At 48.5% G+C, this 27911-nt stretch overlaps 1 protein-coding gene across 2 annotated transcripts in view; it reads left to right on the top strand.

Annotated features, from left to right (window-relative positions):
- LOC144496776 (zinc-binding protein A33-like) overlaps positions 1-27862 on the top strand; it is a 77780-nt gene extending 49918 nt beyond the window's left edge. The window contains exons 2-7 of one of the 2 annotated variants that reach the window (XM_078217316.1): positions 7969-8386; positions 8469-8564; positions 8658-8891; positions 9440-9462; positions 10583-10695; positions 27089-27862. In XM_078217316.1, the coding sequence (XP_078073442.1) occupies positions 7976-8386; positions 8469-8564; positions 8658-8891; positions 9440-9462; positions 10583-10695; positions 27089-27648 (1437 nt within the window). In that variant the 5' untranslated portion in view covers positions 7969-7975 and the 3' untranslated portion in view covers positions 27649-27862. Of the gene's footprint in view, positions 1-7725; positions 8387-8468; positions 8565-8657; positions 8892-9439; positions 9463-10582; positions 10696-27088 lie in introns of those variants that run through there. The other variant, XM_078217315.1, reaches the window with a different exon arrangement.
- The last annotated feature ends 49 nt before the right edge of the window (positions 27863-27911 follow it).

Below are 27911 nucleotides of genomic sequence, written 5' to 3'. Positions count from 1 at the left end.
TCCCATTCGCCCCTCGTGCTATATGTAGCCGCTATTTGAATACATTCAATGTTTTGGCATCAACTACTTCCTGTGGTAATGAATTATCACAGGCCGACTACTCGTTGGGTGAAGAAATGTCTCCTCAACTCCAACCTAAATGGTCTACCCTGAACCTTCCGACTGAGACCCCTGGTTCTGGACTCCCCCACCATCGGGAACATCCTTCCTGCATCTACCCTGTCTAGTTCTGTTAGAATTTTATAAGTCTTTATGAGTCCCTCCCCGCCCCCCCCCCCTCCCCCCTTATTCGTCTGAATTCCAGCGAAAACAATCCTAACCTAGTCAACGTCTCCTCATACATCAGTCCCGCCATCCCCGGAATCATCCTGGTAAACATTTGCTGCACTCCCTCGAGAGCCAGAACATCCTTCCTCAGAAAAGGAGGCCAAAACTGCACACAATATTCTAAGTGTGGCCTCACCAAGGCCCTGTATAATTACAACACATCCCTGCTCCTGTATTCGAAACCTCTCGCAATGAAGGTCAACATACCGTTTGCCTTCTTTACGGCCTGCTGCACCTGCATGCTTACCTTCAGCGACTGGTGCACAAGGACACCCAGGTCCCGCTGTACACTCCCCTCTCCCAATTTGCATCATTTAGGTCGTGATCTGCCTTCTTGTTTTTGCTTCCAAAGTGAACTTAGCATCGCTGCTAAATATCAAGAGGCGTTGGTTAGATTCTTCCTTGTTGAAGATGCTGCATCTGAGGAGTTGTGAATGGAACATTCGTATTTCTGAGAGTAGCTGAGTGGAACTCTCCGCCTGGTGTCTGGAAGCCATGGCGAGTTTCAGCGCTTTCTCATTCAAATTGCTGAGGTCACACTTCTTGGGGTGAATCCCGCCCCAGTTCTCTCCAGCTCCCTGCTGTGTTACTGTATTTACTCTGCAGTGAGTGAAGGTTATATATCAGACATTAACAGACCCAATCCGTAATAAAACATAAAACACAGGAAGCACTCAACAGATCAGGCAGCTTCAATAGAGAGAGCGACAGAATTCACTTTTCAAGTCGACGGCCTTTCATTGGAACTGGAATATTTTACAGAGTAAATAATTTCTCAGCAAGCACAGTGTCGGGGAAAAGGGCGGAGAGTAACAACAGGGGAAGTTCTATGGTTTTGTGAGAGGGAGGTCATGCCTCACTAACCTGGTGGAGTTTTTTGAAGAAGTGACTCGAATGGTTGACGAGGAAGGGCCGTGGATGTCGTCTGTATGGACTTTAGTAAAGCGTTCGACAAAGTCCCTCATGGTAGGTTGCTGGAAAAGGTTGGATCTCATGGGATAAAGGGGGAGGTGGCTAGATGGGTGGAGATCTGGCTTGGTCACAGAAGACAGAGGGTGGTAGTGGAAGGGTCTTTTTCCGGCTGGATGCCTGTGACTAGTGGTGTTCCGCAGGGCTCTGTATTGGGACCTCTGCTGTTTGTGATTTATATAAACGATTGGAAGAAGGTGTAACTGGGGTGATCAGTAAGTTTGCGGACGACACGAAAATGGCTGGACTTGCAGATAGTGAGGAACATTGTCAGAGGCTACAGAAGGATATAGATAGGCTGGAAATTTGGGCAAAGAAATGGCAGATGGAGTTCAATCCAGATAAATGCAAAGTGATGCATTTTGGTAGAACTAACGTAGGGGGGAGCTATAGGGTAAATGGCAGAACCATAAAGGGTGTAGATACGCAGAGGGACCTGGGTGTGCAAGTCCACAGATCCTTGAAGGTGACGTCACAGGCGGAGAAGGTGGTGAATAAGGCATATGGCATGCTTGCCCTTATAGGGCGGGGCATAGAGTATAAAAGTTGGGGTCTGATGTTGCAGTTGTATAGAACGTTGGTGCGGCCGCATTTGAAATACTGCGCCCAGTTCTGGTCACCACACTACCAGAAGGACGTGGAGGCTTTAGAGAGAGTGCAGAGGAGGTTTACCAGGATGTTGCCTGGTATGGAAGGGCTTAGTTATGAAGAGAGATTGGGTAAACTGGGGTTGTTCTTACTGGAAAGACGGAGGATGAGGGGTGACCTAATAGAGGTGTATAAAATTATGAAAGGCATAGATAGGGTGAATGGTGGGAAGCTTTTGCCCAGATCAGTGGAGACGTTCACGAGGGGTCATAGGTTCAAGGTGAGGGGGGGGGGGCGGGGGAGGTTTAACATGGATATCAGAAGGACGTATTTTACACAGAGGGTGGTGGGGACCTGGAATGCGCTGCCAGGCAAGGTGGTGGAGGTGGACACACTGGGAACGTTTAAGACTTATCTAGACAGCCATATGAACGGAGTGGGAATGGAGGGATACAAAAGAATGGTCTAGTTTGGACCAGGGAGCGGCGCGGGCTTGGAGGGCCGAAGGGCCTGTTCCTGTGCTGTATTGTTCTTTGTTCTATGAAATGGTGGAAGACAGGAGAGGTGAAATGTCTCAAGCTGTAACGGTACAAAGTATAAGAAAATGGGGAATGGGACTGGTGAAGAAGCACAAGATGGTTCGAGAGCAGTGTTAATATTTACAGCAGAATGGTAACGGTGGTTAGAATCTGAAGTTCCTGAATTCAATGCTGAGGCGGAAAGGGTGGAAAGGGCAGAATGGCAATATTCCTAATTTCTGTCAGGAACAACTAATACTGCAGTACCAGAGTTATGTATAAGCAGCTGTTGGAAAGGCAGAAGTTTAGATGTCCTTTTAGAAACAAAGACATCAGTTAACAGTGAACTCAGTAACTGAGGAATAATAATTATGTAAGAACACAGTTTAGATGGAACATATCGAGATCACAGTCGATTTTATTGTGTTCAGTGACTCGATGATCCTCTGGGGACTCTGAATGAGATCCGTGGAGCGTTTAATGTCCAACATTTCATCCGGCAGAACACATTCCATTGAGATATTCATCAGATGAACAGACAAACCAGGAGTGCAGTCGATTGGAGTTCACTTCCACAAGCTAGGGTCTTGATACCAAGACTGACAGCGATCCTGTTCAGACCCTGAGTTCTCCAATCTCTTGTTCTCCACGATTCCTGTTGTTAAATCCCCCTGTTCGCACAATTTATATTTAAATAGTTTTCACTGCGGGTTTCTAAGCCAACTAAATATAGCAGCATATTTTGAGTTATTGCAGAATTTTAATGCGTAAACCCTTCTCACAGAATGGTGAGTATTAATGTGACATTCTCCTGATAATCTTTCTCACTAATAGTCAGGGACCATCTCACCAAACAATGGGATTTACTGAATGGGATTTGTTAATCTGGATTTGATCAGATCCAAGTTTAAGAATATATAACAATCCCAGTCTGATACAACACAGAAGGAGGCTATTCGGTCCATCGAATCCGTGAACCTTCAAAGCGAGTCCCCACTTCTTGGGCCGTTTTTAATGGGGAATTCTTTCCTGCAGCGCTGTGATTCCGTCAGCAGGTGGCAGCGGTGCGCTTTGTAACAATGAAAGTCGTGAGTTCACACAGAGTCTCAACCCATCCCAGAAACTTACTGCACCCCCAATGAATCACTCACAAGGAAAGGAGCAGCCGTCAAGTAGAGAGATTGTCACAAATGACAGAAACGTCCCAGATTTTCCTTGGCTGGAAATGAATGTCAGTAAATTCCACTGGGCTCCGCACCTTGTCACCCTGGAAAGTTACAGTGTTCCCAATATCTACCCCCAGAGAGAATTCACATTTTCCGACACTTTAATGTATAAAATTGCTGCATGATTTCACTCCTGAATGTCTCCGGTCAGATTTTAACGATGAAAACAGAACTCCCCCCAATGCTGATGATGGGTGAGAGAATTTCCCAAAATCGAGGAGAATTCCATCCGGCGGGAGGATTGTCGCCAATGACACAACTTCCCAGATTTTCCATGTGTTGAAATGAATGTCAGTAAATTCCGCTGGGCTGTGTAAGGGGTGTCCATGTCCCCCAGGACAGATTGCCCTTTCTGTGCTCCACACAGACGCTGTTTAACACCCAGGCAGTAACAATAAAACTCAATGTTCAACACTGTCAGATATATGAAACATTTTACACCAGAATCACAGACAATATCTCTGCATTAAAACAAGATATTGATTTCCAATCCACATTGATCTCTCTACTTCCCCCTGCCGTATTTACAGGATATTTTCCCAACTTTACAAAAATGCCTGTTAATGAATCTGGTCCATCGCAAAACTTCACAGCCTGTGGTTTTTCTTGCTGGAATAGCGCGAGTGTTGGGGGAAACTCTTCAAATTCAATCCCAATAGGATGTCGTTTCACTCCCCTCCCATTTCCCATTGGTCTGTCCCACAGTCCTGCCCCCACACCCTGTGATGCGTTTCCTCTTTACCAGGGACTGGGAGGGCAGCACTGTCTGAGACATCAATAGTAAGAGTTTTAACAACAGCAGGTTAAAGTCCAACAGGTTTATTTGGTAGCAAATGCCATTCGCTTTCGGAGCGCTGCTCCTTCGTCAGATGGAGTGGATATCTGCTCACAAACAAGGCATACAGAGACACAAAAGCAAGTTACAGAATATTGATTAGAATGCGAATCTTTACAGCTAATCAAGTCTTAAAGATACAGACAATGTGAGTGGAGAGAGCATTAGGCACAGGTTAAAGAGATGTGTATTGTCTCCAGACAGGACAGCTATTAAGATTCTGCAAGTCCAGGCAAGCACTGGGGGTTACCAATAGTGTGACATGAACCCAAGATCCCGGTTTAGGCCGTCCTCATGTGTGCGGAACTTGGCTATCAGTTTCTGCTCAGCGACTCTGCACTATCGTGTGTCGTGAAGGCCGCCTTGGAGAACACTTACCCGAAGATCAGAGGCCGAATGCCCATGACCGCTGAAGTGCTCCCCCATAGGAAGAGAACAGTCTTACCTGGTGATTGTCGAGCGGTGTTCATTCATCCGTTGTCGTCGCATCTGCATGGTTTCCCCAATGTACCATACCTCGGGACATGCTTTCCTGCAGCGTATCAGGTAGACAACATTGGCAGAGTTGCAAGAGTCGGTACTGTGTACTTGGTAGATGGTGTTCTCACGTGAGATGATGGCACCCATGTCGATGATCCGGCACGTCTTGCAGAGGTGCTGTGCAGGATTGTGTGGTGTCATGGTCACTGTTCTCCTGAAGGCTGGGTAGTTTGCTGCGGACAATGGTCTGTTTGAGGTTGTGCGGTTGTTTGAAGGCAAGAAGTGGGGGTGTGGGGATGGCCTTGATGAGATGTTCGTCTTCATCAATGACATGTTGAAGGCTCCGGAGGAGATGCCGTAGCTTCTCCGCTCCGGGGAAGTACTGGACGACGAAGGGTACTCTGTCCACCGTGTCCCGTGTTTGTCTTCTGTGGAGGTCGGTGTGGTTTTTTGCTGTGATGCGTCGGAACTGTCGATCGATGAGTCGAGTGCCATATCCTGTTCTTATGAGGCATCTTTCAGCGTCTGGAGGTGTCTGTTGCGATCCTCCTCATCCGAGCATATCCTGTGTATACGGCGGGTTTGCCCATAGGGGATGGCTTCTTTAACGTGTTTCAGGTGGAACCTGGAGAAGTGGAACATCATGAGGTTATCAGTGGGCTTGCGGTACAGTGAGATGCTGAGGTGACCGTCCTTAATGGAGATGCGTGTGTCCAAGAATGCAACCGATTCTGGAGAGTAGTCCATGATGAGTCTGATGGCGGGATGGAACTTGTTGATGTCATCATAGAGTTGTTTCAGTGATTGTTCACCATGAGTCCAAAGGAAGAAAATGTCATCGATGTATCTAGTGTATAGCATCGGTTGAAGGTCCTGTGCGGTGAAGAAGTCTTGTTTCGAACCTGTGCATGAAGATTTTGGCATCTTGAGGTGCGAATTTAGTCCCCAGAGCTGTTCCTTGTGTCTGGATGAAGAACTGGTTGTTGAAGGTGAAGAAATTGTGGTCCAGGATGAAGCAGATGAGTTGTAAAATTGCATCTGGAAACTGGCAGTTGTCGGCGTTGAGCACTGAGGCCGTTGCAGAATGCCATCATCATGGGGGATGTTGGTGTAGAGTGCCAAGACATCCATTGTGACGAGGAGTGGTCCTGGTTCAACTGCTCCATGTGTGTTGAATTTCTGTAGGAAGTCCGTAGTGTCGCGCAAAAGCTGGGGGTTCTTTGTACAATGGGTTTCAGGATGCCCTCGGCATAGCTGGAGAGGTTCTCGCACAGGGTCCCATTGCCCGATATGATGGGACGGCCGGGTATGTTTGCCTTGTGTATCTTTGGGAGGCAGTAAAGATCTCCAACGCGGGGAGTACGTGGGATGAGAGCACGGAGGGTGCTCTGAAGGTCCGGATCAAAGGTATTGATCAGAGTGTTGAGTTGACGGGATGTTTTTTGGTCGGATCTGTGGGTAACTGTCTGTAGTGTTCCTCGTTGTTCATTTGTCGGGACACTTCTTTGCAGTTATCCGTTCTGTTCAGTGTGACGATGGCCCCTCCTTTGTCTGCTGGTTTGACGACAACCTTGCGGTTGGTCTTGAGAGCGTGGGTGGCGTGCGTTGTGCTTGGGTGATGTTCGGGGCTGTCTTGTAAGTGCGGCTGATGAATTTGGTGTTGACGCACCTCCTGATGGCTTGGGCATACATGTCAAGTCCAGGGCAGCGTCCTTCCGGAGGAGTCCAATTCGACTCTTTCCTCTTCGGTTGCACTGCGGATTGAGACATCAATACACAGACCCCAAAATTCCCGAGACCGAGTTTGAATATCTCTGCATTTTTTTATTTCCGAAAATGAGCTCAATGTTCCCAAATAGACACAATACAAACCATTTCCATTCTGTGCGGTTTAAAGTCACCGTGTAATTCAAGCCTCCCTGTGAATGTATCAACTCTCTCTCCCTCAGCCACGCCATGTGACAGCGAGTTCCACATTCTCACCACTCTCTGTGTGAAGAAACTCCACCGAATATTGGAGGAGAGATTCCACTTCAAATGTTCCCTCATCAGTTAAAAGCAAATTACTGCGGATGCTGGAATCTGACGAAGAGACATCCAGACTCGAAACGTTAGCTCCGTTCTCTCTCCACAGATACTGTCAGACCTGCTGAGATTTTACAGCATTTTCTGTTTTTGCTCCGTCATCAGTTGATGTTTCTCTGGGTCGGGGTCCGGGAGGGATACGTAAATATTTATAAAACCGCAAGTTATTCTTTCTAGAAAATAAACCAAACTTCACAGATCGAACCCTCTCAATATCTTCCCTGTAGCTGTTGTGTAAATTTCTCTTTGACATTTATAGTACTTGATGTTTTAATCGGCGGTTCTAGAAACGGAACAGAAAAAGAAAGGGAAGATTTCTGAAGTTAGGGTAAGGTCTCCCTGAGCTGGTTTTCTGAATTCTCGGTTAGTTTTGTTCCCTTTATCGCGGGACATTAATTATGTTTCACATTTCATTAGGTAGGAACAGTCAAACAGTCTGCAGACCCACATCACATCCGAGTTCACTAAAATGCACCAGATTCTCACTGAGAAAGAGCAGCGTCTACTCAGAGATCTCAGGGAAGAAGAGAGGCTGCAGTCATGAACACAATTCAGTTCTGGATCTGGATCTGACACCGAGTTTCAGCAGAGTGGTTTCAATCGGCAGCGAGTTCAGACTGAAGAAAAATGGAATGGAATCTCGATCCCGCCCATCTCCACCTCCTCCCTCCCTCCCTCTCTCTCTCCCTCCCCCTCCCTCTCTCTCCACTGTCAAAATTCCCGGAAGCCAACCCGCTCCCGACAGTGTTCAATTATTCCCCTCCGTTATCCTTTAAACCCCGCCAGTTTGTATCTCTGGTGTGAAAGTGGAGAGGACATGGCCCATTCTGCAATGATAATTCCCTGAGTGATGCAGTGAACTTTACCGGGAAATAGCTGAACTGAGGATGCGCGGCAGTAACATCGAAACTGAAAGCGGTTTGAATCAGGAAGTGCGGAGCGTGAACATGGCTTCCAGACCACATGCAATGAGTTGGACCGAGGAGACAATTTGTCCCATTTGTCTTGATTTCTTCACTAATCCAGTTTCACTGGATTGTGGACACAACTTCTGCCGCTCCTGTATCACCCAGTGTTGGGAAAAGAAGGAGATAAACTCCTGCCCGGAATGTCGAGAGGAGTTTCCGGAAAGAAACCTCAGGAGAAGTCGGGCCTTAGCGAATCTGGCCGAGAAAGCTCGACAAATAAAGCTAAATCCGAAAGAGAAGAAAAGGAAACTTCACTGTGAGAAACATCAGGAAGAACTGAAGCTGTTTTGTGAAACTGACAAGAAATTGATCTGTCTGATTTGTAGAGATTCGCGGGAACACAGAGATCACCGCTTCCTGCCCATCGATGAGGCCGTGGAAATCTGCAAGGTAAAAGGGATATAATTGAAAACTAACAGCTCATTTTCCTGCTCTGACACTTTCATTCTGTGATTTTCTCTCCCAATCCCAGGATCAGCTGAAATCTTTCTTAGATTCTCTCACAGAGAAGAAATCGGCGGTTCTGGAAACGGAACTGAAACAGAAAGGGAAGATTTCTGAAGTGAGGGTAAGGTCTCCCTGTGTTGGTTTCCTGGGATCTCGGTTAGTTTTGTTCCCTTTATCGCGGGACATTAATTATGTTTCACATTTCATTGGGTAGGAACAGTCGAGCAGTCTGCAGACCCACATCACATCCGAGTTCACTAAAATGCGCCAGATTCTCACTGAGAAAGAGCAGTGTTTACTCAGAGATCTCAGGGAAGAAGAGGAGAGGATTCTAGAACCAATGGAGAAAAACCTTCGAGAGATTCAGGAGAATTTAAATTCTATTGAGGAGAAACTCTCAAAGTTGCAGAAACAGATGGAGCAAAAAGACGAGTTGATATTTCTGAAGGTGAGGGAATATATTGCGGCTCAGTCCAGCGAAAATTCACACAGTCACTAAATAACTGATGATAACTGTGAAATTAATATAGAATTTACTGAAAAATACTAACCGAATTGAACAGAATTTTGTGTCCCTTCCTGAACGGTTTTCCTGCTGTCTCTGAACTAACGGCTCCCACACTGTCTGCATATTCCCGGGAATACCTGTAACCTCCTGAGAATTAGTTTTCTTCATCTTCAAACTTGCTTTGTGATTATTTCTGTGTTTCCCAAGTTTAATTTCCTCTGAGAACTCCCATTGTATCCAGTTCCAGTTCCATGTTGTGAGTGTGTGGGTGTGTCTGGTACGGTGTGTGAGAGTCACTGTGTCTGTGAGCGGGACTGATGTTCAATTCCAGTTTATTTAACTCTCCACAATCTTCCTTCCAAAATGCATCACTTTACATTTCCGTGTGAAATCTCATCTGCTCTGAGTCTGCTCATTTCACCAGCCTGTCTAACTGCTCCTGAAATCTGTTACTGTCACCCTCACTGTTCCTGATTCATTTCTTTCAGGAGGAAGCTTGTCAGGAGAGAAGGTAGGACATGTTCTTTCCTGAAACTCTGCAGTTTGTTAAAATAAACTCAGTAAAATGTCATTTTCGTTTATTTATTGGTTGTTGTCACATTAAATGATCTGTCATTGGGCCATGGAAATTCGGCGTGTAGTTCACGGACCAGAGTTTAAAAATAACCGCCTTTATTACAGTGATTTTACATAACTGCTACAATATTGTAATAAATAACCAGGAAGTGTAAATAATACAATCTGGTTCCCAGGCCGGAAGTGATCACTTGCCCGATGTTGACTGTTAGTGTCTGTGACCTTCCCACTGACCCTGAGAGAGCCGCACGGTCCATGTTTCCAAGGAATTGGTCACCCATGTCCCTGCATGGAGCCTGACCAACCCGAGAAAGTCTCATGTTAAAGGGGGAACGGATTGTATTTTTATACTAAATACAAACTGGCTCTGTGTCCTTAACAAACACAATATATGACTTGTATTCATGTAGCACCTTTATTGGAAATGAATATCCTAAGGAGTTTCACAGGAGCGTTATAAAGTAAATTGACACAGAGCCAAATAAGGAAATATTAATCTGGATGACAGAGGTGGATTTCAGAGAGCGTCTTAAAGGACGAAAGAGAGATAGAGAGGATGAGGAAGGGAATTCCAGAGCTCAGGACCTCAGCAGCTGAAGGTCCAGCTCCCAATGGGGGAGTGACGAAAATCAGAGATGTTCAAGGTGCCGGAAGTAGAGGAGAGCAGGATTCTGGGAGAGTTGTGACTCACCTGATGAAGGGGCAGCGCTCCGAAAGCTAGTGGCTTGTGCTACCAAATAAACCTGGTGTTGTGAGACTTCTTACAGAGTTGTGGAGCCCAGGGATTGCAGAATTGGATATTCAGCTTTGGGATGTTTTCAGCCTTTGTCTTTGTTCAACAAACTTTGTTTATAATACAGCAAGTGGACAGGCTAAATGTTTATCATTTCCTGCAGTGTGTGATGGCTGTTATCAGTTTTTGAACCTTTTTCAGGACATGGCTGTTTCCACTCTCTGCTCTTGAATTTATAAGTTATCTCTTTTTCAATTAAATAAACAAGATTCTAATTTCACTTTGGACATTTTCTTGCATCTTTTTTTTTAAACATTTACAGGATTAGTGATGGTGAGCGCGCACTCTCAGTATTTGATGCCGCCCTGTCTATCGGGAAGTTCAAAGACCTTTTTCAGTGCGCAGCGTGGAGAGAAATGATGAAACTCATTCCCGGTAAAACTCTTATCTTAATTTTCCTGATTATCAATCCAGTTGTGAAGAAACAAAACAGGCTTTAAAATCCCAGATTAAATACTCACATTTCCGGTTGTTAATACCTGGAGTCTCCCCATTCTCATATTTCTCTTTCTGTGGGTTCCTCTGGGTAAGTGTCTGAAGCCATCAGCACTGTGTGTCAAAGCAGGGAAGGGATCTGTATAACCAGAGGAATAGAGCACGAATCTCAGGATGTGGAATAGAATTGCTCCAGGATTCGGAACTGGTCTCCCTGTCATTCTGGGAAACTTTTTTTTTTTAAATCATCGTTTATCAGGAAGACATACAGACATTCGAGAGCAAGTAATGAGTGGTAGATCATCTGTTTGGTGGAATTGGACACATGAATCAAGAGGAGGGACTGCAGAAACTGTGAGTCTGCAGTGGATAAGGGAGGGACTGTGATGATCTTATTGAAATATTCAAGGTTCAGAACAGAAAGGAGGATATAAACATCCACAGGTTTAACACAGTCACAGAGATTGAATCAAAGTAGGTATAGCTTTAAATCTAGAATAGGGAGGGCGACAGGGCAGTTTGGTTTGAGTCAGGTTGAGTTTTTGAGTGATTCCATTGAGGTAGTGAATCATTGAACTCACTCTATGAATTTGATCAGAGGCTCAATCCATTCTGAGGGCTGATCTTCAGAACAATATCACTGTCCAGTTTCCCACTGGTTTGCAGAGTGGGAAAATGTTCTGTGGTTCCTGAAAAGGAGACAGGAGACAAGAAATACTCATGAATACACAGCGGGGGTGAGAGAGAGAAAGGAGCAGTGAGCAACAGTAAGAAAAATAACTCATCTCCTGGTCACAGAGAAATCATCAAAAGCTCCCTTCATTCTCGCAGTGTGAGCCTAAATATTTCAGAAGCAGTGCAATAATTTTGAGGAACAGTCAGTGTTTGAATGTAGAAAATGAGAAAACCAATTTCCAAACAACAAGATCACAGGAACAGCATTGTGATAATGATGAAGTTTTCTGTTTTGATTATGTTGTTTGCAGAGCAAATAAACACCTTACATTGTTTCCAATGGGGTTTCCAGTGGTCCCTTGAAAACCAGGGATTAAACCATTCTACAGACTGTTCCTCTAGGTGGGGCATCACCATTCAATCGAAGATCAAGATTGTATGGAGTCTCCTGGTATGCCAAATGCCTCTAGTTTGTACAGACAGTGAGACTTCTCCTTATATTTAGTGTGGGAACGCTGGATACCTACTTTGAAGCTGCTATATTATTGTGGGGGTTTGATCTCTGCCATTCTTGATATTCTGATCAATCGTCTGACCTGCCATTCACCTTTGTGCAGTTATATACTTTTTTCAGGAATTTGGTGCTTTCCTTAACTTCTTTCGTGAGCCACAGATGGTGGGTTCTCCCATTGGGGATATTCTTTACAGCATGAATATATTTATGCTGAACATTCTTAAACTCCTTCTTAAATATCTGCCATTGCTTGTCTATCAGTGTATCCCCGAGCCCGGGGTCCCAGTTCACTGCAACTAGCTTAGCTTTCATGGCCAGATAGTTGCTCCTATTTCAGTTTAAAATACTGATTCCCTTTCAAACTGGAATTCAAATTCAATCATATTGTAGTTACTGCTACCGAGGGCAGATGGACGACCATGCAGTGCCGACAGCAAACTGTATGTCACATCCAGCCTCATGATGAGAATGGTAAAAGACCCCAAGCTGCACAATATTTTGAGCAGCTCAGTAGACAGGGTGCTGCACAGATACACCTAATCAAGGCCAGGCAGGTCCGCCTGTTCCAGGATAGGATTCCTGTTTTGTCCTGAGTGTTCACAGTCAGATTGAATGATCTGCAGCAGGTATAGAGGTTATGCTTTATTTATACAGAGCATTGGTAACACCAGAACATGAGCACTGTTTAAAGGAAACACCAATTGATTCCTACTCTCGTGTTTTCTGTCCATTTATCTGTTATTATTCCATCAAATTTCTAGTGCACTAAATTGTTCACTCATCTTTTGTGTGGTCTTAATCAAAAGCTTTCTGAAAATCTAAATATTCTACATCCACCATCTTTACCTTCACTATTCTGCTAGTTGCATCTTGCACAGTGGCACAGTGGGAAGCACTGCTGACTCACAGCATGAAGGACCCGGGTTTAATTCCGGCCTTGAGTAACTGTCTGTGTGGAGTTTGTACATTCTCCCCGTGTCTGTGTGGGTTTCCTCCCACAGTCTAAAGATGTGCAGGCTAGTAGATAGGCCATGTTAAAAAAAATGCCCTTTAGGTCCCAGGATGTGCTGGTTAAATGGATTAGCAATGCTAAGTGTTTTGGGTTGCGGAGAGAGGCCTGGGGAAGATATTCTGTCAGAGACTCAGTGCTTAAAGGGCCAAATGTCCAACTTCTGCAGTGGATTCCCTTTCATAAGTCCATCTTGACTCTGCCCAAATTTACCATTATTTTCTACCACATTCTTTGTTAAAGATTCTTGCATTTTCTCTCCGACTGATGTCAGGTAATCAATCTGTCATTGCCCAGATTCTCTCTCCCTCCTCTCTTAAACATTGGGTTACATTTACACCTTCCAATCCGCAGGAAAAATTCCAGAGTTGTAGAATTTTGAAAGATGACCACCAATGCATCTATTTTCTCTTCACTCACCTCTTTCAGCATCTGAAGCCTGGGAGAATTATCTACTTTAAATCCCATTATTTTCTCCACTATTAGTGTTACAAGCAAGATAAGAGTAAGAATCTTACAGTTCCTTATTAATACCAGTCCCTTTATCATCTATTATTTATGGGAGGTTTTTGATGGTGATCATTGACGTTTGGGTGGATTATTGAGAATATTTGTGTGTTCTGCCTTGGTCATTTAATTTAATATGAAGTTTGTGGTGTGTGTGACCACAGATTCATGCTTACCTCATGTTAATTATTTGTTTTAGAGTATAAGATATATAGTATTACTGTTTGACTCTTGAACAGTAAAAATATTATTCACTTCACTGCTTATTCTAATTCAGGATCGCGGGGAGTCAGACTCTATCCCACAAGGCACTGGGCATCAACTACAGTACACCCTGAACAGGACACCAGTCTATCACAGGGCATACACTCACACACAAATGAAGGGGCAATCAACCATGGCCAATCCACCTAACTTGCACATCTTTGGTCTGTGTGTAGAAACTGGAGCACCCAGTGAAATGGGGAGAGCGCACAAACTCCACACTGACGCTCAAGACCGAATTCGAACCAGGATCCCTGGAGCTGTGAGGCAGCAGTGCTTACTATTGTGCCACCTTTAAAATTATTGTGTTTCTCTCAAATTAGGGAATCTTATGACGTTACCTATCACAAAGGCCAGTGGCACACTGGAAGATTGGGAAACTTCTAACGATCAACAAAGGGTCACTAAAAAACAGAGACAGAGAGCACAGATAAAATTATGAAAGTGCAAAATATAAAAACGGACAGCAAAAGCCTCTATAAGGATGTAAAGCGGAAGAGAGCAGCGAAAGTGAATGTTGGTATCTTGGAAAATGAGGCTGGAAAGTTAATGCTGGGAAACACAGAAATGGCTGAGGTTCTAAATCAATGTTTTACCTCAGTTTTCACGATGGGGGACAGGAGCACATCCCAATAGCAACAGCAAATGCAGAGGTCATAGAAAGGGAGCAACTTGGAACTATCCTCATCACCAAGGAAAAGGGACATAGGAACATAGGAATCCGAGTAGGCCATTCAGCCCCTCAAACTCACTCCGTCATTCACCATGATCATGGCTGATCTGTGGACGACCTCCATGTACCTGCCCTAAGCCCATATACCTTGATACCCCTGCTCAATAAATGTATCTCAGACTTCAAGTAGGATGGCACGGTAGCACAGTAGTTAGCATCGCTGCCTCAAAGCCGCAGGGACCCAGGTTCAATTATGGCCTCGGGTCACTGTGAGGAATTTGCACATTCTCCCTGTGTCTAAGTGGGTTTCCTCCGGGAGTTGTGGTTTCCTCCCACACTCCAAAGATGTGTGGGCGAGGTGGATTGGCCATGTTAAATTGTCCCTCAGTGTCAGGGAGATTAGCAGTGTAGACACGTAGGGTTACAGGGATAGTTGTTGGTGCAGACTTGATGGGCCTAATGGCCTCCTTCTGCACTGCAGGGATTAAACTTAACAATTGAACCAGCATCCACCACTGTTTGAGGAAGAGGGTTCCAAACCTCCACCACTCTCTACATGTGGAATTGTTTTCTCACATCTCTCCTGAACAACTTGGTCCTAATTTTTAGATTATGGCTCCTGGTTCCAGAGCTTTCAACTACCATTTTCGTCGGAAAAATACAAAGGCAAATTATTAGTGACCTCATGCATGAATTGCAAAAAAAAACTAGGATGCAGGTATAGCAGGTAATAAGGAAAGCAAATGGAATATTCATATTGATTGTTAAAGGGATAAAACATAAAAGTAGTGAAGTGTTGCTGCTGTTGTGCAAAGCATTTGTGAGACCGCACTGAGAATATTGTGTACAGTTTTCATCCCCTTCCTTGAGGAGGGATGTAGTTGCATTGGAGGTGGTTCAGAGAAGGTTCACTCGCTGGAGATGAAGGGTTTGTCTTGTGAAGAGAGGTTTGCCAGTTTAAGTCTATACTCTCTGGAGCTGAGAAAATGTGAGGAGATCGAATTGAGGTGTACAAGATGCTAAGGGGCAGTGACAAAGCAGACTTAGAGCAGATGGTTCCTTATCTGGGGCAGTTTAAAACAAAATGTGATCGTTTTAAGATTATGGGGTGGCAGATTTAAAACACGGAAGAGGAGAAAATACAGAGGCGATTCTCCCATTGCAACACACGTTTTTTGGAGGGTCGGGTCGGGAGATGCACGTGGCGGCCATTTTGCGGGTTCCCCGCGAGCGTTTACGACCCATGCTCATCTCCCAACCGGAGACCAGGACCGCGCTGAAAACCGGCGTGCCGCTGATTTGCATCATTACCGTACTTTAGCATGACATTATCGGGATCGACACGACAATCTCCACCCACGTTAACGTCTCCCACCTCTTTGGTATGATGTCACTTTGACACGAATCAGAGTAGATATTTAAAAGTCTCAACCTGATGCAGCAGCCTTGAACTGGTGTGAGGAGGGAAATGCTGTGAGCAGAGTGCGGGGGATGTTGTAGGCAGGCCCTGGAGATGCTTGGTGGGCTTCCTCCTGCTGTCTTCAGGTGCTGGCCTGTGGACCAGTGATATCTGGGTTTGGGGGGGGGGGGGCTTCTATTTTCTCAGAACTCTGTGGGCGAGGGTCCCTGAAGGAGTCCTGCTCAGCCTTCCCTTCCAGGGCAGCGCTGTAGCTCAGTGAGTGCAGGTCCCTGAAGGAGTTCTGATCAGCCTTCCCCTCCAGGGCACTGTGCAGTGGCATTGTCTTGCCGCGGGGTGTGGTCAGGGACTACACTGAGTGCTGGGGTTCCGGGTTGGGACAGGAGTGCACCTTGTGCTGACTGAGGTCTAACCAGATGAAGCAGTTGCTGCTCCAGGCCGAGGTGCCGAGGTTCAGACATGGACTGCATGGAATCTGCTGTCACTGGGCACCCATCAGCTAATGATTTGCAGTCTGTCCCTTCCCTGTGACACGGACCAGCAACACATGCCTGTAACGGATGCTGCAGTTGCACACATGGCAATGGCTCAAGGGTGCGCAGTGCCCATGGCTGCACACCGACCTGCTTAATCTGTGCCAGCAATTGTCATGATGGGAATCTCACACAACCGAATTGGGTCACGCATGGCACCATGGATTGTATGGTGTTGCCAGCTCCCACAAGTGGGTGAACTGCCCCAAGTGAGGGATTGGGGTGTTGCTGGGCCTATGCAGCCAATGACATTAATCCGTCATTTTATGCTCTTTCCGAACCCCAGTGTGCAGATGGATCTCAGACTGATCGATTTGCAGCTGGACATTAGGTGGCGGCGGAGGAGGAGGAGGCGGCTCAGGAGGTGGCCGGTGTGGAGACCACTGCAAGAGCAGCCACTACCAGTCCCATAGGAAGGAGGGCAGGGGGCTGCCACTGAGGGTTGGGAGGTGGGTGAGCAGGCTCCCAAAAGGGTGCACAGAAGGCGGAGGGTGCTGAGGACAAGGAGGTACAGGCCCTGCAATTCATTCGAGGCCCTTTCGGAGGAGATGTGCTGTTGCCCACTGCGGCACATTTGTGAGGTGCTTCCACACCTGGCACCTCAGGGGAGGGGCGTCCACCCACTCCCTGTGGACGTGAAGGTAACAGATGCCTTGAATTTTTCACTTCTGGCTCATTTCAGGCACCCAGTGGTGGCCTCGTTGGGATCTCCCAGGCCTCCGTACACAGATGTGTGCAACAGGTCACTGATGCCCTGTTTGCCCGGGCAGGGCAGTGCATAAACTTCAATGTGGGCTGTGCACAGCAGGAGGCCCGGGCTCTAGGCTTTGCTGTCATTGCTGGGATTCCCAATGTCCAGGGAGCAGTGGACGGGACACACATCCCCTTGCAGGCCCCACATGCAAGGCTGCAGCAATTTGTGAACAGGAAAGCGTTCCACTCCCTCAATCATATGTGACCATCGAATGAGGACCATGCAGGTCGATGCACGCCATGCAGGGAGTGTCCATGACAGATTTGTCCTCAGGCAGTTGGACATCCCTGGCCTCTTTGAAGACCAAACCAGGTTACCGGGATGGCTATTGGGCAACAAAGGTTGCCCTCTAAGGTCATGGCTGATGATGCCTGTGCGGAGGCCCGAGACCGAGGTGGAGACCCGCTACAATGAGGCCAATGCAGCACCCAGTCCATCATAGAGCGGTGCATCATCCTGCTGAAAATGTGGTGCCACTGCTTGGACCGTCCTGGCCTCCAGTCTGACCCTGTGTGTGCCTCACACATTATAATTGTCTGCTGCCTGCTGCACAACATCGCTCAGCAGCAGGGAGACCAGCTGGAGCAGGAGGAGGAAGAGGAGGAGGAGGAGCGGCGAGGGGGTGAGGTGGACGTCCCACCATATCAGCAGCCGGAGGAAAGAGGGAGGGCGGCGATGGCAGGCATCTGGCAGGGAAGGGCAGTGAGGGATGCCTTGATTACCGCCCGCTTCACCGAGCTGGTGCTGTGCAGTGAGGGGGCTGCAACCAGCACACGTCCACCACACCCCAGGAGCAAGTGCAGCCGCTGTTCCCCCTCCAAATCAACCTGGTCCCTCAAACCACCACATCACCCTTCCCCAGACTCTCTCATCCTATCCCCCAGAAACATCCAAACCTGTTAATGTGCCTGGGCTGGCAATGGTTGCAAGTCTTGGTTGAAGGCTGGAGGATGATGATGACTCGCTGTTGTGCACACTGGGATGCTCTCTCTGGTGCCACTCAAGTCTGATTCCTAACCTGTACTCCGAATGCACGCTGCCACCCTGGCCCACGTAGCTGTAAGGGTTGGGGTCACATGTTTGTTGGGCAATTGGTGTTGGGGAGGGTGGGGGGGTGGGGGGCTGTTCTGCTGCTCCCTGGACATTGGGAATCCCAGCAATGGCAGTGAAGCCCAGAGCCCGGGCCTCCTGCTCTGCAAGGCCCATATCGAAGTTTATGTACTGCCCTGTCCGGACAAACAGGACATCAATGACCTGCCGCACACATCTGTGCACGGAGGCCTGGGAGATCCCAACGAGGCCACCACTGGGTGCCTGAAATGAGCCAGTAGTGAAAAATTCAAGACATCCGTCATCTTCACGTCCACAGGGAGCGGGTGGCCGCCCCTCCCCTGAGGTGCCAGGTGTGCAAGCACCTTGCACCAAGAGTCTGGTGGATGTTGGGGAAGGTACGGCAGGCACTCTCTAACATGTGGCTGAGTCTCCAAGGTGCAACAGACAGCACCTCCATGCAAAGGAATGGGGACCACTCAGCACTTTGGGGCGGAGGGGCGGGGGAGGGGGGGGGGCGGAAGTAGAGACACATTACTCACAGCTGTGAGGTGCAAATAAAAGTGTATTGTGCTTTTAACGTTCGTGACTACTGGTGACCTTCACCTGGGCTCTCTCAGTGAACTACAACTTTCTAAATTTGTGCGGTCTCCTGCTTCTTCTTGGTGCTACTCCAGGATGCACATTGGAGGTGGTGTCCAGCTGTGATGCACGCCCTGTTCCCTGTGATGCCCTTCGCAGATGTCCTCTGGGTGGCTGGGACCTCTAGGGCCCCAGCTGATTAGCAGATGACACTGTTTCAGTGTCACCCTGTTCCTCTAGCTGGCCCTGAGATGCCCCGGTGTGAGGAAGAGGGGAAATCAGAAGGTCTCGGGACGTCCGGGAATTCCTGGGTGGAAGGCCCCGGCATGGCTCGAGCCTTCCTCCTCCCTTGAGGAGCCCAGAGGCCCCAGGGACATTCCATGGGATGCCAGGGTAGCTGGACTGAGCTCCAGGAACTCCAGCGTCACCTGGCTCAGCCAGTCCTGGAGGCTCAGATGCTTCTGCCCCATGATCTGTGATCCCTCAGCCCTGGCCCTCTCAGACTGGGCCAAGCTCTGGAGCCCCTCCACTGCAGTATTCTGTGAGCAAGCCAGGCTCCGGAGCCCCTCAGCAGTAGCCCTCTGTGACTGGGCCAGGTTGTCGAGGCTCACAGGCATGGCCTGCTGTGTCTCCAGAATGCCAGCGAGAGTCCCAGCCATGGCCAGCAGTTTCAGCCACATGCCCCTGACACTCATGACTAAGGAAAGCTGTGCCTCCTGGATGCCGTCAACACCCTTGCTCGTGGTTTCCTGTTTCTCCAAGATGGCCAGGACCCTGTCACCCATGAGGACAGACCCCTCGGCCAGACTTTCCACTGCGGTCGCAACCCTTGCAGTGTTGGCCTGGTTCACACGCTGTGTCAGCACCACCTCCTGCAACAGCACTCTGTTGGACTCCCCTAAACAGCTTTGCAGTTGCAGCATGGTTGCTGACAACCCTTCCACAACCCTCCGTGTTTCCTGATGCATCTCCACCAGCCTTGGCCGAGGCTCGGTATCTGGCTTGGGGACAGCTGAATCCTCGCCTCTGGCAGACCTCCGTGTGCCCGAGCCCTCGGATGTGCATCAGTGTCTGTGATGTGCTCACCAGATAGTGACCCAGAAGCCTCAACACTAAAGATACCCACTGTGGTGATAGTCTCTGTGTTGGTGGGTTGTGTGGTAGATGCCGGTGCCGCTTCAGTGGTGCTGTCCTCAGAATATTCTTCAAAGCCTCCCTCCGAGGTGTTGTCCAGGGGGGTCGTGGACAGTTTGCTCCAGGACAGCAGGGGGGTCACCAACACCCAAAGGGCCGGGTTCCTCTGGGTCCAAGACTGCAATAAAGAACACACATTAGGGGAAGGGAGGTAACACATTCTACGCAGCATCACACTTACTTCAAGGAGGACCTACATTGAGGGCGACCATAAGACATAGGAGCGGAAGTAAGGCCATCCGGCCCATCGAGTCCACTCCACCATTCAATCATGGTTGATTTCAACTCCATTTACCCGCTCTCTCCCCATAGCCCTTAATTCCTCGAGAAATCAAGAATTTATCAATTTCTGTCTTGAAGACGCTCAACGTCTCGGCCTCCACAGCCCTCTGTGGCAATGAATTCCACAGACCTACCACTCTCTGGCTGAAGAAATTTCTCCTCATCTCTGTTCTAAAGTGACTCCCTTTTATTCTAAGGCTGTGCCCCCGCGTCCTAGTCTCCCCTGCTAATGGAAACAACTTCCCTACGTCCATCCTATCTAAGCCGTTCATTATCTTGTAAGTTTCTATTAGATCTCCCCTCAACCTCCTAAACTCCAATGAATATAATCGCACGATCCTCAGACGTTCATCGTATGTCAGGCCTACCATTCCTGGGATCATCCGTGTGAATCTCCGCTGGACCCGCTCCAGTGCCAGTATGTCCTTCCTGAGGTGTGGGGCCCAAAATTGCTCACAGTACTCCAAATGGGGCCTAACCAGTGCTTTATAAAGCCTCAGAAGTACATCCCTGCTTTTGTATTCCAAGCCTCTTGAGATAAATGACAACATTACATTTGCTTTCTTAATTACGGACTCAACCTGCAAGTTTACCTTTAGAGAATCCTGGACTAGGACTCCCAAGTCCCTTTGCACTTTAGCATTATGAATTTTGTCACCGTTTAGAAAATAGTCCATGCCTCTATTCTTTTTTCCAAAGTGCAAGACCTCGCACTTGCCCACGTTGAATTTCATCAGCCACTTCTTGGACCACTCTCCTAAACTGTCTAAATCTTTCTGCAGCCTCCCCACCTCCTCAATACTACCTGCCCCTCCACCTATCTTTGTATCATCGGCAAACTTGGCCAGAATGCCCCCAGTCCCGTCATCTAGATCGTTAATATATAAAGAGAACAGCTGGGGCCCCAACACTGAACCCTGCGGGACACCACTTGTCACCGGTTGCCATTCTGAGAAAGAACCTTTTATCCCAACTCTCTGCCTTCTGTCTGACAGCCAATCGTCAATCCATGTTAGTACCTTGCCTCGAATACCATGGGCCCTTATTTTACTCAGCAGTCTCCCGTGAGGCACCTTGTCAAAGGCCTTTTGGAAGTCAAGATAGATAACATCCATTGGCTCTCCTTGGTCTAACCTATTTGTTATCTCTTCAAAGAACTCTAACAGGTTTGTCAGGCACGACCTCCCCTTACTAAATCCATGCTGACTTGTCCTAATCCGACCCTGCACTTCCAAGAATTTAGAAATCTCATCCTTAACGATGGATTCTAGAATTTTGACACTTATGATCACTTGCAAACTGGATGCCGACCTGGCTGTCCGTCACCATTCTGGATGAACCATCTCCGCCTGCCAGTTCCATGGCACTCACTTCAACGCTGGTCAGATGCCGCAGTTCAGACATACCACCACCAGTCTGTGCCCTCACATGGCAGTTATGTATGCTTTTCTCCTGCAGGAGCATAAGGTATCTAGCAAGCATTAATATATTGAAATGCATGGTGTGTAATGCATGCCTGTGACTCGGGAGTTGTGCTGGCAGTTGCGGGGAAAAGGGTCACCACTGAAGGGTGCTCGTTGAGGGGAAGGGGTTAGATTCTGTTCCTGGGGGAAGGGTTCCTTGTTGAATGCCCTTCAGGTGTGTAAGCAGGGTTTGAGACCTGTGCCAAGCATGTGCGGGGTTCCAAGTGGGATGCTCACTCACCCTTGCTGCTCAAAGAAGGTCGTACAGTTTTTTCTGACCCTGCCGGCCAGAGCATGGTATCAGGCTCCTGGCATTCATCACTTCTGCCACCTCCTCCCACAATGCCGTGGCGGCTGCACCCCTTGGGCGAGGCCCCTGGCTGGGGAAGAGCTGCTGACGCCTCTCCTCCATGGCATCAAGCAGGTGCTCTTGGTCGGCCTCAGCGAATCTTGGGGCTGCTTTCCTCGAGTACAGCTTTGTGGTGTGACTGGCTGTGTGTCCATTCCTGAAGCTTATATACAGCTCTCAGAGAGGGAGTGCAGGTGCAGTGGCTTTGGCCAGTCAAGGGCCAGTTGGTAACAATTCCTTGTGAGAAATTTTGAAGGCTGGTTTCATTTGAATGTCATGCATCCCTCGGGGTACTGATTGGCTGCCATTGTGGGGGGCGGGGGGCAGGGGGGGGGGCGGAGGGGGGGGGGGGTGCAATACTCAGGGCTCCTAATTGATAAGCTGCTGTGTTCAGGGCAGGTGCAACATTCAGGACTCCCATTCAAGAGAGGGAATGCTCGCTAGCTGGGGTTGTGCATGGCAGCACAATGCAAGTTCTCTGCAAGGCAGCAGTGAGGTCAGTATGTTCAAGGGATGGAGGGGTGGGGTATCCGCATCATCCAGATGGGTGGGGCATGGGGTGAGTAGGCAGCAATGTCTGTGCAGCGGGGAGGGAGGGAGGCGGGGTGCGGGGGGCAAGTACGGTGATGTCTGTCCGGAGGGGGCAGCAATGTCTGGATGATGGGCAGCGATGTCTGTCGCGAGGGGGGCGGGGGGAGGGGGGGGGGGCGGGAGGGTGCCAGCGATGAGGCCAGTGATGTCTGTATGGTGGTTGTGGGGCCAGTGATGTCGGTGGGGGGGTGAGCAGGTGGCTGTGGGGGCCAGCGATGATGCCAGCAATGTCCGTGGGAGGGTTTTGGGGTCCAGCGATGTCTGTGAGAGGGTCAGCGATGAGGCCTGTGATGTCTGTGAGGGACGCTGTGGGGGCTCGCGATGTCTTGCGGGGGGTGGTTGTGGAGGCCAAGGATGAGGCCAGCAATGACTGTGGGGGGTTGTGGGGGCCAGCAATGTTTGTGGGGGGGCTGTTGGGGCAAGCAATGTCTGTGGGGGTTGGAGGGCAGTGATCTGAATGCTGGGAGGTCTTTTCAGTGATCTTCCAGAGATGTGCGCATGCACGGGTTCCCGCTCATCCTGCCGATTTCAGGCTCTTTGGTGTGAATATGCCGCGCCCCCCAGCATTTAATGATACTCATGGTTGTGATCTCTGCAATGCACTGAGTGTGGGAGATTCGGGTCCGAAGTTACACTGAACAGACAGTCATGGTTTAAACCAGTTTTCTCGCCAATTCAGCATTCTTGGGAGAATCGGCCCCAACTTCTCTGAAAAGAGTCAGGAGTCTGTGGACTTCCCCACCCCAGAACGTGGTGAATATCCAGACTTTGGGTGAATTTGAGGAAGAGCTGGACAGATTTTTAATTAGTTTGGGGTTGAAGGGTTGTATTGAAGGGGCAGGAAATTGGGGTTGAGGCTGAGACGAGATTAGCCATGATTGCATTAAATGGCAGAGCAGCTCGAGAGGCTAAATTGCCGACTCCTGCTCTGAGTTCTTATGATTTAGACTCTTAGTAAATAACTGGGATTTCAAATTTGATCCAAGAACTAAAACATGATTGTTCCGATTCTGAACATAACCAAATATAAAGGTCTCATCCAAGATTGTAACAAATTTGGGGTCTGGTCTGGTCTGGTATAGTACCAAGAGAAACTGCAGAACTCTCGGGTAGGGAGGGAGCTGGATGTCCTGGTGCACAAATCATTAAAAGTTAGTCTGCAGGTCCAGCAAGTAATTAGGAATATAAATAGGATGTTGGTATTTATTGCAAGGATACTCAGGTATAAAAATATGCAATTGTTCCTGCAGGGGTACAGGACCTTAGTGAGACCATATCTGGAGTAATGTTTACTATTTTTATCCCCTTATAAGATCATGAGACCAAAAGACACGGGAACAGATGGAGGCCATTTGGCCCATCAAGTCTGCTCTACCATTTAAAGTTCCCACAACTGATCGAACAGAGGCGTTTTCTCCTCACCTCTGTCTGAAATGGGTGACCCCTTACTCTGAGATGATGCCCTCTTATCCTAGACTCTGCCACAAGGGGAAACAACACCTTAGCGTCTATCCTGTCAAGCCTGCTGAGAATTATGTAGGTCTGAGTAAAGTCCCCTCTCCATCTCCTAAACTCCAATGAGTACAGGTCCAACTCACTTATCCTCTCCTCATAAGAAAATCTCTCCGTACCTGGAATCAATCTCGTTAACCTTCTCTGGACTGCCTCCAATGCCAGTATATCTTTCCTTAGATAAGGAGACCAGAATTGCTCACAGTATTCCGGCTGTGGTCGAACGAATGCCTTGTACAGATCTCCCTATTTTTCTACTCCATTCCATTTTAAGTAAAGACGAATATTCCACCTGTCTTTCCTAATACCTGCTGAACTTGCATGCTCGCTTTTTGTAATCAATGCACGAGGATCCAGAAATCCCTCTGAGCTGCAGCTTTCTGCAGTCCTTCTCCATTTAAATAATATTCAGCTCCTTTATTCTTCCTACCAATGTGCATAACTTCACATTTTCTTACATGATATTTCATCTGCCAAGTGTTTGCCACATACCAAACCTGTCTGTTTGTAGTCTCTTTGGGGGTGACATTACCATTGCGCCCCACCGGCTGATGGGCGGAGGGAGTTGGTAAGATCACGAGAGCTGAGAAGTCAGGTTCGCACCCGATTTCTCACCTCACGCGATCTTACAGCACCGGGTATCAGGCTCGATAAATCTTACACTTGGAACAGATGCAAGGCTAAATGTATTATTTAAATTTATTATAATACTAATTTAACTGGAATAAGCCAGTCTGGAACAGAATTGTCTGGGATCACTTGCCTGTGCGGCCACGCTCCGGCGAGGATCACGTATTTTCCCCAATCAATCTCTCCTTCTTACCTCTGTATTTTCCACAATCTCTCTCTCTGCTTCACCACAATCATTCTCTCTCCCTGTCACTCACTCATCTTTCCCTCCCACTCTCTATCCGCATTCTCCACCCACTCTCCTTTCAGCCCCTTCCCACTCGCTCTTTCATGTTCACATACTGTTTTGAGGAGGAGCAGGAGGAGAATGTAAGATGAATCGGTTACATTGGAAGAGCTATTTGAAGAGTGGGAGGGGGTTTCCGAAAGGAGAGAGACAGCTGGAGAGGTTAAAGAGCTCTGCTCGCCCCCAGCCCAGCAACGCATTTACCCGCATTCCACCCCCCCGCCACCTCACAGCCCCCCAGCAACACACACTCTTCATACCCACCACAGTCCCCCAACAACACACACTCCCCATATCCCTCCACAGACCTCCAGCAACACATATTCCCCACATTCCCCAACCCACAGACACCCAGCAACACACACCCTCCACATTCTTGCTCCCCACAGAGCTCAGCAATGCACAATCCCCACATTCTCCCCCCCGCCAGAGCTCAGCAACGCACAATCCCCACATTCTGCCCCCTCCCCACAGTCCCCCAGCAACATACACTCCACATTCCCCAACCCACAGACCGCCAGCAACACACACTCCCCATACCCTCCCAGTCCCCCTGCAATGCACACTCGCCACATTACCCCCCAACAGTTCCGCGGCAAAACACTGCCCACCCCTCGCCCGCACGGACCACCAGCACCACAGCTGCCCTCATTCCCCCCCCCCCCCGCCCCCAGCACCACAGCTGCCCTCATTCTCCCCCCCCCCCCCCCCCCCCATTCAAATGCACAAATCCAGAATCCATGCAGTCGTGGCCCCAAACATAGACATAGACATAGAACATTACAGCGCAGAACAGGCCCTTCGGCCCACGATGTTGCACCGACCAGTTAAAAAAAAAACTGTGACCCTCCAACCTAAACCAATTTCTTTTCGTCCATGAACCTATCTACGGATCTCTTAAACGCCCCCAAACTAGGCGCATTTACAACTGATGCTGGCAGGGCATTCCAATCCCTCACCACCCTCTGGGTAAAGAACCTACCCCTGACATCGGTTCTATAACTACCCCCCAGCGCTGCTTTACACGTCCTGAGGTACCAGCACTGCCACTTCAGATAGTTTCCAGCCCATCCCCCACCAGCCTTGCTGCTGTCAGCTCTCGGCCCCAGAATCAGCGGTAAGACCTGAGATCAATGCTCAGGCCTGGGTCCATGTTGAGAGCCCAAAGTCGAACCCTGTGAACAACAACAGCCCCCAGACACAAGACACAAAATGGACAAAATGAAACAACGCCCCCTCAGCAACAGAGCTATTTGAAAGCAGAAACCTACCTCCTCGCTCACCCTCTCTGAATGCGACTGTGAAACTTGAGGTGTTTTCCTCACTGATTCCAGCTGCAGCGAACGAGGTGGCTAATGAGGTGAGTTGGGACGATTGTGAGTGAAACTCGCTAATTACATTGCGATTAATGCAAAATATGCAAATTGACGTTTCACCCATTTTGGGCAGAGTCCCGATCGTGCCAATTTTTTAAATGGTAAAATGGGAATGGGTGCGAAAATGGGCACCATTCCAGCCAGTTGCATCATGCCCGATTTTATGACTTTTTTCCACCACAAAATGGACGCAATGAGGTTGTTAAATTCTGCCCATACACTCCACATCTCCATCTTGTTCTCTCACAGCCTGCCACAATATCTGCCACCCCGCTGCTCTCCATACACTGCATCTCAAACCTTCATGTTCTCACTTGCCGTCTCCCTCATGCTGCTCTCACTCTCCCTCTTTACGCTCCTGCTCCTGCTCCCTCCGCTCCATCTCGCTGCTGCCCTGTTTTCTCTGTTCCCACTTCACCCTCCACATCCCTTCTCTTTCTCCCTCTATCTCACTTTCACTCCCCACCTTCCTCACCTGGCCCTCTGCTCTCCACTTCTCTTCCTTCCCCCCTCTCTCCATGTTCCCATCCCATTCTGCTCCCACTGTCCCCTACCCCTCATTCTCCCCTCCCCCTCACAAACCTCTCTCCTCTCTTCCTCTCTCCTCACACTCTCTCCCCTCCCCACCCCTTCTCTCTAAATCACTGACTGTGTTATTGTAACTTTCCCCAGCTCCAGCCTCTCTGACTCTGGATCCGAACACAGCGCATCCCCGGCTCATCCTGTCTGAGGACCGGACCAGTGTGAGACTCGGAGACAAACGGCAGCTGCTCCCTGACACCCCGGAGAGGTTTGATCCCTGGCTCTTTGTCCTGGGATCAGAGGGATTCACATCAGGGAGACATTACTGGGAGGTGGAGGTGGGGGAGACAGAGTGGATCCTGGGAGTGGCCCGAGAGTCTGTGAACAGGAAAGGGGGAATCTCCCTGAGCCCTGAGTCCGGATTCTGGATTGTGGAGCTGATCCCCGGATTTGGTTATTCAGCCCTCACCTCCCCCTCACTGACCCGCCTCACCCCGAGTGTGAATCCCCGGAAGATCGGGGTTTTCCTGGACTATGAGGGTGGACAGGTGTCATTTTACAATGCGGACAACATGTCCCATCTCCACACTTTCACCCACACTTTCACTGAGAGAATCTTTCCCATCGTCAGACCGGGATGGAATAACGGGAAAAACTCGGCGCCGCTGACAATCTGCGGGTTAAAGGTCACTAACAGATCCATCCCATAATTTCACACCGTCTCCCTGCCTCCTGCCAGCTGTAAACTGATGGAACCTGTTCATATTGTGGTTATTATATAGAATTATAATTTACATTGGGGGCTCCATGGTTACATTTGTAAAATGATTCTTCAAACAAAACAATCTGAGAATCACTGGAATAGAAACAGTTTTTCTCAAAGATTCCACAGCTCATCATTAAATCCAAGAAGCAGAAACTCTACATGTTGTTTGTGTCGTCATTGAGTGAGGGGGCGGGGTTCCGGGGAATG

This window comes from Mustelus asterias, chromosome 8 (assembly GCF_964213995.1).
Source record: "Mustelus asterias chromosome 8, sMusAst1.hap1.1, whole genome shotgun sequence".
NCBI classification, from domain to species: Eukaryota; Metazoa; Chordata; class Chondrichthyes; order Carcharhiniformes; family Triakidae; genus Mustelus; species Mustelus asterias.
This window is presented reverse-complemented; position numbering and strand designations above follow the sequence as displayed.